This window comes from Panthera onca, chromosome D4 (assembly GCF_046562875.1).
Source record: "Panthera onca isolate mPanOnc1 chromosome D4, mPanOnc1 haplotype 2, whole genome shotgun sequence".
Classification (NCBI taxonomy): Eukaryota; Metazoa; Chordata; class Mammalia; order Carnivora; family Felidae; genus Panthera; species Panthera onca.
The window spans coordinates 11,843,348-11,855,599 of NC_138351.1; the positions used below are offsets into that span (position 1 = coordinate 11,843,348).

A 12,252-nucleotide genomic window follows, 5' to 3' on the forward strand; every position below is an offset into this window, starting at 1 on the left:
GATCCCTCACTTGTGTCAAGTGCATATCCCATTGATGTCTCATATCCTGAATAAAGCAGATTACATAACCGGGTCTCCCTAGCAGGTGTGAAACTATTTTTAGGCAAGATGTATCATTACTCAGAAGCGGATTCAGACAAACAAACGTGGGTTATTAGCCTACGTGGAACAGGTGAGGCTGACCAAATTTCGTCCATCATGGATGAATACAGCATAAGGAATACAGAGGCTAACCGAACTGTGAACTGTTTGTCCACTGTTTGGAGAACAAACGCACCTTTCTTTTGCTTGGCGGTGAAGGAGATGACATATCTCTGATCGAAACTGCAGACACCTTTTAAAAAATTTCTTTTGGGTGACGCGCTATTTTCACGTGTTAGGTCCTGCCCCAGATGTGGTCTCCGACAAAATCTATCAGATCAGCAAGACAATTGAGGAGTACGCCATATGTCCTGATCTTCGAATCGACCTATCTCGGCTTGGAAGACAAGAATTTGACCTGGAGAACAAATTCAAGCCATTCAGAGGTAATAGATTATATTTTGAAAAAGAATAGCTCCGTGAACGGGGGTGACTCTATCTTCTGCAGGGGAGGGCACACATTAAAGCGTTTGGATTGTCCATTTGGGGGTTGATGTTTGAGAAATAGATGTACCACGACTGTGGTGCACCGAGAAGTCAGAGCAGCCAAGATCTTCAGAACTGGCAACTTTCGAAAATGACTTTCTAAACCCAAGATCACTTTCAGTAGAGGAAAAATGTCATGGCTGACTCCGTTACAGCGTTCCAAGGATAGTCTGTCAATTGCCAAAACATGTCTTTGCTTTTCTAATCAATTAAGGCGAAGATGCTAGAATGCCTTAAACAGTTGAGGAGAGACTCAACAAGGTAGTGGGGTTCTTAAAATGGCCCATGGAAGGTAGGCATTTCTTTTCCAAGCCAGAACCATGCCATTCAACTTGATTCAATGCACAAGTAACCACCTATCCTATAGCAAGTACTGTGTGAGGAGATTTTACAAAGGAACTCAGTAAGTACTGAATGGAGTTAGGCAAAGAACAGAATGAAATTGCCCCAAATATCCTATACCGTAGAGTGACTAAAACTTCTGGAGTACTCAGATTATAACCTTTAAATTTGTGGGTTAATATTGAACCGTATAATACCATCAATATCATATATACGCATATTACTCCCCTCTCTTTTATCTTACTGCTTTTGCCTAGAAGGCATACAATTAGCGATAAAGCCAACTATTTACTCCTTTAGTGCCCTATAAGCTTGAATACAGTTTGTGTTAAGGTGTTGTCTTTAGTTGACTTAGCTAAAAGCATGAAATGCCTGGCTGACAGGCACATGGCATTTGTGGGACAGAGAAAACCTTGAAATGGACTGTTGCGGGGTCACACTGTTAAGCTAACACGACTGCCTTTTTTTTTAAATTTTTTTAAATTTTTTAATTTTTTTAATTTTTTTAATTTTTTTAGCGTTTATTTATTTTTGAGAGAGAGAGAGACAGAGCATGAACGAGGGAGGGTCAGAGAGAGAGGGAGACACAGAATCTGAAACAGGCTCCAGGCGCTGAGCTGTCAGCACAGAGCCCAACGCGGGGCTCGAACTCATACCGCGAGATCGTGACCTGAGCCGAAGTCGGACGCTTAACCGACTGAGCCACCCAGGCGCCCCAGGACTGCCTTTTTCTTGAAGGATTTTGAGTCCACTGCTTGCTTAGCCAATCGGCAGACATTGACTGAAAGCCACGTGATACTGGAAGCCATGTGCCTCCTTTTGTAAATCTAGCTGGGAGCATGCACACGCACACACACGCGCACGCGATGTCTTGACAACTATCGACAAGAGATGGATTACGTGAAACAAAATGATTTAAACATGCTTGCGTACATACATTTGGGAAAACTGGACGAGGAAGTGACTGGGAAAAACCAGGCATTACTGTCAGGAAGAAGTTGTTATTGATTTATTGATTTTTGGTTCTTTCACGATTTTTATGGTTGTTCCAGAGACCCCCGTGTCTTTGGTGAGCTCAGAGTCAGGCAGTTGCTGCAGCCCCATTGCTAGTTTGCTGAGTTTTCTCCAATGCTCCGGATACCAGGAGGTGGGCAGAAGAATTCCTTGGCTTCCAAGAAGAATTTGGGGATGAGTGTTTGGGATGATCTATGTGCTGTGTTCTTGCTGCTTTAAATGTTGAGCAAGGCTTGAGTTAATTGGAAACACGTTCATTCCTTGGCATTTCCCCTTAAAGGGTCAAGAGCGTGAACTACTTGACGCGAACTTTCAGTTTTCACTGGATTCTACTTCCTTGTTTTTTACATTTCTGTTTACCATGTGTTATCTGCTATGAATACCAAGTATATCTGGGCAAGCGGTTCAAGAATTAAAGAACCGGAATGAAACTGCCAAAAATATTCTCATATCTTATAGAGTGAGTAAGACTTCTCACGTATTTAGGACATAACCTTTTGTTTTATAAATTATTTTTTTTTATTGTGGTAGAATATACATAACGTAAACTTTACCGTCTTAACCATTTTTAGGTCTACGTTTCATATAAATCCTTGATTTATTGTACAAATTAATATCCCCCTCACGTCAAAAGATTAGTCGTTACTTAGTCATTATTGTACAGATTAATTAGTAATTACTTAGTCATTGTTGTACAAATTAATATCCCCCTTATGTCAAAGGATTACTTAAAAAAATTTTTTTAATGTTTTTATTTATTTTTGAGACAGAGACAGAACATGAGCAGGGAGGGGCAGAGAGAGAGGGAGACGCAGAATCTGAAGCAGGCTCCAGGCTCCGAGCTGTCAGCACAGAGCCTGACATGGGACTCGAACTCACGGAGCGTGAGATCATGACCTGAGCCGAAGTTGGACGCTTAACCGACTGAGCCACCCGGGCGCCCCAAAGGATTACTTTTTAGTGAACACAAACCATTTTGTGTTCATTAAAAACTAATTACAGTATATATGAAAGGGCACGCATACTACATTGATTTAACTGCAAGGAAAAATATTTTTAGATTTGTATTTGACGAGATGATGAGACAGTTTCATATAGAATATTAAAATTCCATCCATTAGGGGTGCCTGGGTGGCTCATTCAGTTGAGCATCTGACTTCGGCTCAGGCCACGATGTCACAGTTTGTGAGTTCGAGTCCCACGTTGGGCTTGCTGCTCTCAGCACAGAGCCCACTTCAGATCTTCTGTTCCCCTCTCTCTCTGTCCCTGCCCTGCACGCACTCTCTATCTCTCTCGAAAATAAATAAAACACTAAAAAATATTTTTAAATTCTATCCATTAAATGTTATGCCTGGATTTACTGAAAATTATTAAAGACGGATTGATAATATCTTACCAGGTTTAATATTTCAGAATTTGAAAAATTTGAAAGGCAACATCCATACATTTCAACATAAGTATGAGTTTAAAAGCAGGGCTTATGGACAAATTTTAGTGCCTAAAGAGTCAAATATTTACTATCCTAGGGAAAGTACTTTCTCAGTATTAATTACATGCTGATGGCCAAGTTTGAAAAATGTAATGTATTTTGGGTTTTGTGTATCTGTCAAATAACTGGAAAAGACTAGTTTTGGATTCCTGGTCATCGGGTGGTAACAGACATTGAGGAACATTCGTGTTTAACGAGGATTTCTAAGTATCTGGCATTCACCCCGAAATTGGGACTGGACTGGGCACACGAGAGACTTCACACAAACTCAAGAATCTATCCTTCATCACCAATTCCAACCCTGGATTTGGTGGTCACAAAGGCATTTAGAAAATAGGGATCACTGAAGTCACTCCTTGATTTGTTCCAAGCCTGCTGAGTCATTGTTTGGCTAACCCCCACAGGAGAGGAACAGGGTGTGCCCAGGTGCCTCTTAGCATTGAGGTGTGTGCATTTTGGGGGGAGGAGGTGTTAGAAGGATGGTGGGATAAGAGGGCATAGTTTTTATCCGAACGACTTTATTTTGTGGTTGATTTTTCATGTGCAAAGAAGGCCGTATAACTTGTACTATTTATACCCAATAATGGCCTGAAAAGTGTGTAGGATCTTGATTGTGCCTTAATTTGTGACTTACCCCACAAATGGGCACTTGGCTTCCCACATGATGCGTAGGGTTCTGATGGAACTGTGATCGGAACTTCATGCTTTTAGGGTAGAGATTCTTCTTTTCGTTCCCAGGTATACTTCATGGGTACGGTCATTGACGTTTCCTTTTGCTTTTCTATCCTTAGTGGAGATAGTGGACCCAGTAGATATCTATCTCAACCTCCTTCGGACCATCTTTGACTTTAATGCCATCAAGAGTTTGCTGACAGGGCCCGGCCAACTGAAGATCCGAGTTGATGCGATGCACGGGGGTAAGTTCGTGGTCTTCTCCCAATTGGTGGCCAAGAAATGTTGAAGAGGCCTTTACCCACATTGGCTTTCTGAGATTATGAGGAAGATTGGGTTCAGGGATATTCACACAATGTGTGTGTGTTCAGATACACTAATTATATCATCATTTTGGTAAGATTGGCATCCGGTGTCTACACTATCATAACTCTTAATCCCCATACTCTCCCAGGATCTATATCTTTTCACTTCATGTTCCTGGAGATCTCTGATGTGCTCCCCTCTGCACTGGTTGCTCTCTGAGTTGTTGTTGTCCTTATCATCATTCTAGTGATTCTCTTTACCCCTTTCTCGTGTTGACTCTCCTTATTTCCACTTCCTTTGTCTTCCATTTTTGTGATTTACCTCCTTGTTTTAGAGGAACAGATTCTTCAGGAGCTCGGAGAGAACCTGATGGGAGCTGAATGTATTGAGTCATTGCATATCTGAAAATACCTTTTTTTTTTCTTCTTGTTCTCATGGGATATTTATTTGTCTAGAAATAGAAATTTAAGATGGATATTACTTTCCTTCAGAAGTTTGAGGGCATTGCTCCATTGCCTTATAGCCAATTGTATTGAATTTGAGAAATCTGATGCTATTCTGATTTTTAATCCAGGTATGAAATCTTTGCTTTTTCTTCTCTGGAGGCTTTTAGGGTCTTTGGCTCATCATTACTGTTCCTACCTTTTGTACTGATGAGTCTTAATGTGGGACTATTTTCTTCTATTGTGCTGGGTACTTGGGAGATCCTCTTAATCTGGAAACTTGTATCCTTTAATTCTGGAACATTTTCTTAAATTACTTCTTGAATGATTTCCTCTATTATTTTCTCTTTCCTTTCCTTCCAGAATGGTTATTGTTTAGGTATTAGACCTAAGGGACTGATTCTTTAGTTTTCCTATTCTCTCCTCTACACCTCCCCCGCCACCCCTATTTTCCTTTTCTTTGTTTTGTGCTTTCTGGGAGATTTCCTCAACTTTTTTTCTAAGCCCTCCCATTAAGTTTTTCAGTTCCACTATCATATTTCTAATTTCCAAAAACTGTTTTTTCATTTCCAAATAATCTCTTTTAAAAAATAGTGGGCCTATTCATGTTTCATGAGTGCCATATTTTTTAAATGTCAGGTTTACTGATTTATACGTGGTAAAACTGACCTTTTAGGCATACAGTTTGATGAAGTTTGACAAAAATATATAGTCATGTGATGACTATGACAATCAAGATATAGAGAATTTCCCCCACTCTAGAAAATTACCTTGTGGTACTTTGTAATCATACCCCTTATCCTAACCCATAGCTCCTGGAAATCACTCATCTGCTTTTGCCCCTATAATTTTGCCTTTTACGGAAAGCCATGTAAACAGAAGCACAAAATATATACCCCTTTATTTTAGGCTTCTTTCACGCACGTAAAGTTTTGGAGACAGGTTCGTGGTGTTGTGTATATCAGGAGTGGTTCCTTGTTACCAATGAGTAGGATTCCATTGTATGGATGAACCACAGTTTGTTTATTTATTCACCAGTTGATATAGTTAGGGTTATTTCTAGGTTTTGGCTTCTACAAAGTTCCTATAAACATTTGTGAACACTTCTTTATGCGTTACTTGATTTCATTTGTCTTAGATCTGAGATTTCTGAGTCACAGGACAAGTGCATATTTCTCTTTATAAGAAACCACCAAACTGTTACCCAAAGTGGCTGTGCCATTTGCACCACCATCAGTGTATGAGGGCTTCACTTTTTCCATGTCCTCACTTGGTATTCTCAGTCTTTTTAATTTTAGCCATTTTATCATATCTTATTAATCTCTGTTAAAATATTGCTGGTATATATTTAAAAATTTTTCTTCTCCTTATAGTTTCTGTTTCCTCCAGGTTGTTCTTTATGCTTTTTGTTTTGGTCTCATGTTAATTGCATTTTCCAAAAGTTTGGTGATCCTTGGCTGTCTGGCATGTTTAAGAATGAGGCACTAAAAATTTTATTGGGAGATCGGAGCTCATGTGTGGAGCTCGTCCTCCATGGGCTTTACTCTCAGGTCATTTGTGTGGGCTGTTTAGTTCTTTCTTATTGGGCCAATCATATTCCCCAGAAAAAGATCTTTCAGGTTCTTGCCCTAGCATTCATTATCTGGCCTAGAGGGAATACAGCTTCTCTTTCTAAATAGTTTGAATAATATAGCTGGTTTTGAGCCTCATTGCCTAGGTTGTACTATATGTCCATCTCTGAATCAATCACTGTGGATGGAGGGCATTGATTGGGCACATCTAGGTCACCTTCTCAGCCTTGGGGGAAATGGAATTTAGCCATGTCTGTATTATAAGAACTGAGATGGGAAAAGGATTGGTTCTCCAAAGGAAACCTAAAATGCAAAGTCAAAAGATGTTCACTATTTGACGTTTGCATCTTATCAGTGGAAAATAAATGGAAAGCAATGCTTTACATATATTTCAGCCAACAGGATTGCAGGCTGGTCCCCAGATGTGCTGTATGTGTGTGCTCTGGCTCTATTCCCTTGTTTATAATATTATTTCCATTTGGATGACATCCCCAGTCCCCATCTCTATATTCTTTCTTCAAGTCTTCTTGGAAATGCTACCTCCTTCTTGAAACCTTACCTGTGGTTGTTTCTTCTCCTAAGCCGTTAGATCTAATTATTTCATAAATATACATTGAATAGCATCAGTCTTACTATTGCATTCACTCACCTGTTGATTTCACTCATCCCACCCCTGCTTTAAGAGCCCAGTAATGTAGGGACTGTGTGCTTTGCATCCCTTGAATATGTTGCCTTCCATTCTTTTTTTTTTTCTATTATAATTTTTTTTAAAGTTTCTTTATTTCTGAGAGAGAGAGAGAGAGAGAGAGAGAGAGAGAGAGAATGAGCGGGGGAGGAGCAGAGAGAGGGAGACACAGACTCCAAAGCAGGCTCCAGGCTCTGAGCTGTCAGCCCAGAGCCTGATGTGGGGCTCGAACTTGTGAACTGCGAGATCATGACCTGAGCCGAAGTCAGACGCTCAACCGACTGAGCCACCCAGGTGCCCCACTTTTTTTTTAAGTTTTTTTTCATTTTTATTTTTGACAGAGGTACAGTGTGAGCATGAGTGGGGGAAGGGCAGAGAGAGAGGGAGACACAGAATCCAAACAGGCTCCAGGCTCCGAGCTGTCAGCACAGAGCCCGACGTGGGTCTCAAACTCATGAACCGTGAGATCATGAGATGGACTGAAGTCGGATGCTTAACTGACTGAGCCACCCAGGCGTCCCAATGATGCCTTCCTTTCTTAACATTGGGATTCCATGGTAGGCACTCCATAAATGCGTGTTGAACTGGAAAACACCATCCCTTAGCACTTTTTTTGTAAAATATGCTTCATTTTATATGCTACAGTGGTTTACAGTGTCTAATTATATACTTGACAGAGTCAAAGTGATTGCAGAGACAAAGAACATCGTTGGAGCCTTTTAGTGCTTTTGTATATATTTAGCTCAAGTTTTCAGTACATAAAAAGCTGCACACAATGGATCATTATTAAGCAGTTGATTTCTTTCTGGCAACATATTAGAAAAGTTTTGGAGAAAAATATTATGTAACTGCCCAGCATAGTCATTGGCACATATTAGGTGCTCAATGAATGTCAGCTGAAGTATTACTCTGTGTTGTGTCTTGAAAAAGCTTGGCGAATTTATTTATTCTGTGCTCTTAAATTGCCCTTCTTGTTTTACCCAGGATAGAAGACATTTGGGGGTTTCTTTAAAGATTTCATATTGCTGCATGTGTCTCTTTTCAGTTATGGGACCCTATGTGAGAAAAGTCCTGTGTGATGAGCTGGGAGCCCCAGCCAATTCTGCAATAAACTGTGTCCCCCTGGAAGATTTCGGGGGGCAGCATCCTGACCCAAACCTGACATACGCAACAACCCTTCTGGAAGCTATGAAAGGAGGAGAATATGGATTTGGAGCGGCATTTGATGCTGATGGGGTAAGTAGGAAAGTTCTCTGCCTGCTGACCCTTTTACCATGTAATAAGCCCGCCCCTGGAAGCCAGAGAATTCCTGGGGCCTGTTGACATATGGCGCATTTGAACCTTAACTGGGCTCTGCATCTATTCTTCTGTTTAATGCTCTTCCATATTGCAATTAAATAGCTTTTGCTTTTCTTAGTTCTAGGTTAGCCTTATGCTGTGAAAAAAGGTTATGTCTTAAAAAAAAAATTCATGCAATAAATGTTTCTGTATGGTTGGTCTTGTTGAAAGCGCCGCATGAAGGCAACAGCTCTTTCAGCAATAACTCTCATTCTCCATTGTGTTTTGGGGAAAGTGTACACGGGGGCTACGGAAGCTCAAGGTCGTCATCCACAGTTCACCAGGTTGAACACATTCCTAGCTGGCCAAGATCACGGGCCCTCCAGGACTCAGGAATTTAAAAGGTTTCTCATGCCCCCTGTAGCCTCATTCAAGTTGTTTGAGGTTGTTTAAATATAGGATGGCAGTAAAGAAGCTTGTGCTGCTGGTGGGAACGGGCTGCTAGCAGCAGATGGCTCTGTCTCATCGTTTTCACACATTCTTTCCGACAGGACCGTTATATGATCCTCGGCCAGAATGGCTTCTTTGTGAGCCCTTCTGACTCCCTGGCCATCATTGCTGCCAACCTCTCTTGCATTCCATATTTCCGGCAGATGGGGGTGCGAGGGTTTGGGAGGAGTATGCCCACCAGCACGGCCCTGGACAGGTAAGCAAGGATGTCACCGTGGAAAACGTTACGGTACGCTTCTGATGTCACTGTCCCCTTTGTGGGTAACTGTCCCTCATTCTCCCCTACTCCGGCGGGAACTGATGGAAGTGTGGGAACTTAGAGACGCGTGTAGTGTGCTTGATAGGGACGGGAAGCATCAGGTGGCCTGAACTGGATTCCCGGTTCTGCCGCTGCTTAGCTGCGGGAACTTGACGGATGTATCTGATCCCTGTGTCTCATTCTTTTTTGTCAATCTCTTCCACTTTGGCAATTCCAGTGAGTGCAAAGTATCATTTCCCTTTTTTTTTTTTTAATTGAAGTGTAATTGACATATAGTGGTATATTAGTTTCAGGTCCACAATGTGATTCAACAATTATATATGTTACTCAGTGCTCATCATAATTAAGTATACTCTCAATCCCCTTCACCCCTTTCACCCATCCCCCCACCTACCTGCCCTCTGGCAACCACCAGTTCGTTCTCTGTTTTTAAGAGTCTGGTTTTTTTTGTTTGTTTGTCTCTCTTTCTCTCTCTCTCTTTTTTTTGTTTTGTTTCTTAAATTCCACCTATGAGTGAAATCCTATGGTATTTGTTTTTCTTCAATTGACTTATTTCACTTAGCATTATATCACATTGTATTTAACAGCTGAGGAATATTCCATTTACATATATGCCCTTTCTTCTTTATCCTTTCATCTCTGGAAGGACACTTGGGTTGTTTCTGTATCTTGGCTATCTATTATAAATAATGCTGCAGTAAATAAAGGGGTACAGATATCGTTTCAAGTTAGTGTTTTCATTTTCTATGAGTAAACACCCAGTAGTGGAATTACTGGATCATATGGTAATTGTATTTTTAATTTTTTGAGAGCCCTTCGTACCGTTTTCCACGGTATCTGTATTAATTGACCTTCCCACCAACAGTGTGCAAGGGTTCCTTTTTCTCCACATCCTCCACAACAATTGTTATTTCATGTCTTTTTTATTCTAGCCATTCTCATAGATGTGAAGTGACATCTCATTGTGGTTTTGATTTACATTTCCACGATGATCCATGATGTTGGGCATCTTTTCATGTGTCTGTGGCCATCTGTGTGTCTTCTTTGGAAAAATGTCTGTTTAGGTCTTCTGCCCACTTTTGTTTTTTTTAATGTTTATTCATTTTTGAGAAGGAGAAACAGAGTTGAAGCGGGGGAGGGGCAGAGAGAGAGAAATAGACAGACAACAGACAGACAGAATCCCAAGCAGGCTCCAGGCTCTGAGCTGTCAGCCCAGAGCCCAATGTGGGGCTCGAACTCGCCAACTGTAAGATCGTGACCTGAGCTGAAGCCGGACACCTAACTGACTGAGCCACCGGGGTGCCCCTCCTGCCCACTTTTAATTAGATTATTTGTTTTTTGTGTGTGTTGAGTTGTGTAAGTTTTTATATCTTTTGAATATTGACCCCTCATTGTATATATCGTTTGCAAATATCTTCTCCCATTCAGTCCATTGCCTTTTTATTCTGTTACCAGTTGCCTTTGCTGTGCAAGAGCTTTTCTTTGGGTGTAGTCCCAACAGTGTAGTTTTGCTTTTGTTTCTCTTGCCTGAGCAGGTGTATGTAGGACACAGTTTAATCCCTATTTGGTTCAGTATCCTCTAGAGAAACCAGTTGTCTGTTGCTTCTATCCTAGGAATCTTTGTACCCTTTGACTCCAAGAGCAGTCCTTGTGTCAAGACCCTGGTTGAGTCAGCAGCTTGCTGAGAAGCAGATCTTTTAGCAGAGAGAAACCAAAAGCAAGATCTGCTGGGGTGGGGTGGACAGACATCTCTTGAACTGAAGTCACTCTGAGTCTCCAGTCTCCTTGAGTCTTTGCTGTCTGTTCCTACGAGTAGCTGGTTATTTGTGGTTTCATTCTGATGAAGGGTGAGGGGGAAAGCCCTTTGCACAGGCTTCAAGTCAGAAAGATACTGTAGTCCTTAAAACAAAAGCCCCCAATACACATTCATGTCCTGGGAGACTCCTGCCAAGGGGTCCTTCTGCGTTTTGAAATTTTCTCTTTTCTTTTGGTTTAGATTTGCATCATTGTAGTAACTAGTGATGTTGAGCTCATTTTCATATGCTAATTGTATCTGTTCATTTAAAAAATTAGGTTATCTTTTGTTATTGATTTATAGAAGTTCTTTATAGAGTCTGGATCATGTTTTTTTTTTGTCAGATGTATGTATTGCAAATATTTCCTCCCTGCCTGTTGCTTGGCTTTTCATATTTTAATGGTGCCTTTTGATGAGCTGAAGTTTTGATTTTTTTAAAGTTTATTTATTTAGATTCAAGTCAGTTAACATACAGTGTAGTATTTTTTTCCGGAGTAGGACCCAGAGATTTTTTGCTTACATACAACACCCAGGGCTCATCCCAATAGGGGCCCTTCTTAATGTCCATCCCCCATTTAGCTCAGAAGTTTTAAATTAAAAAAAAAATTGTTTTTAATGTTTTTTACTTTTGAGAAAGAGAGAGAGACAGAGTGCGAGCAGGGGAGGGTCAGAGAGAGGGAGACACAGAACCCGAAGCAGGCTTCAGGCTGTGAGCTGTCAGCACAGAGCCTGATGCGGGGCTTGAACTCACGAGCCGTGAAATCATAACCTGGGCTGAAGTGGGATGCTTAACCAACTGAGCCACCCGGGCGCCCCTTAAATTTTGATGAAGTTTAGTTTTTTAATACTTTCTTGTATAGTTAGTTTATACTTTTTGTCCTCTACAAGAAATATTTGCTTACCCGAAGGTCAGAAAGGTGTCTTCCCTATGTCTTCTTCTAGAATCATTGTAGTTTTAATCTTCACATTTCAGTCTACGATGATTTTGAATTAATTTTTGTGTGGGTTGAAGGCAGAGGTCAAGGTTAACTTCTCCCCTATGTCCTGTTGTTTCAGCCTTGCTCGTTGAAAAACAATTTTCTTTCCCCTTGATGCCTTGTTAAAAAAAAAAAAAGTTGACCATATCTGTTTGGGTCTGTTTCAGGATTCTCTATTTTGTCTCATTGATCTTTTTGCCTATTCTTATGCCAATATTACACTGTCTTGATTATTAAACTTTTAAAGTAGGTATTCAAATCAGGGGAATCCCCCCAGTATTTTT

At 40.8% G+C, this 12,252-nt stretch overlaps 1 protein-coding gene across 1 annotated transcript in view; it reads left to right on the forward strand.

Annotated features, from left to right (window-relative positions):
* PGM5 (phosphoglucomutase 5) overlaps positions 1–12,252 on the forward strand; it is a 183,217-nt gene that overhangs the window by 26,638 nt on the left and 144,327 nt on the right. The window contains exons 3-6 of the mRNA XM_060610125.3: positions 381–527; positions 4,264–4,389; positions 8,195–8,385; positions 8,979–9,133. Coding sequence (XP_060466108.1) covers positions 381–527; positions 4,264–4,389; positions 8,195–8,385; positions 8,979–9,133 — 619 coding nt within the window. The remainder of the gene's footprint in view (positions 1–380; positions 528–4,263; positions 4,390–8,194; positions 8,386–8,978; positions 9,134–12,252) is intronic.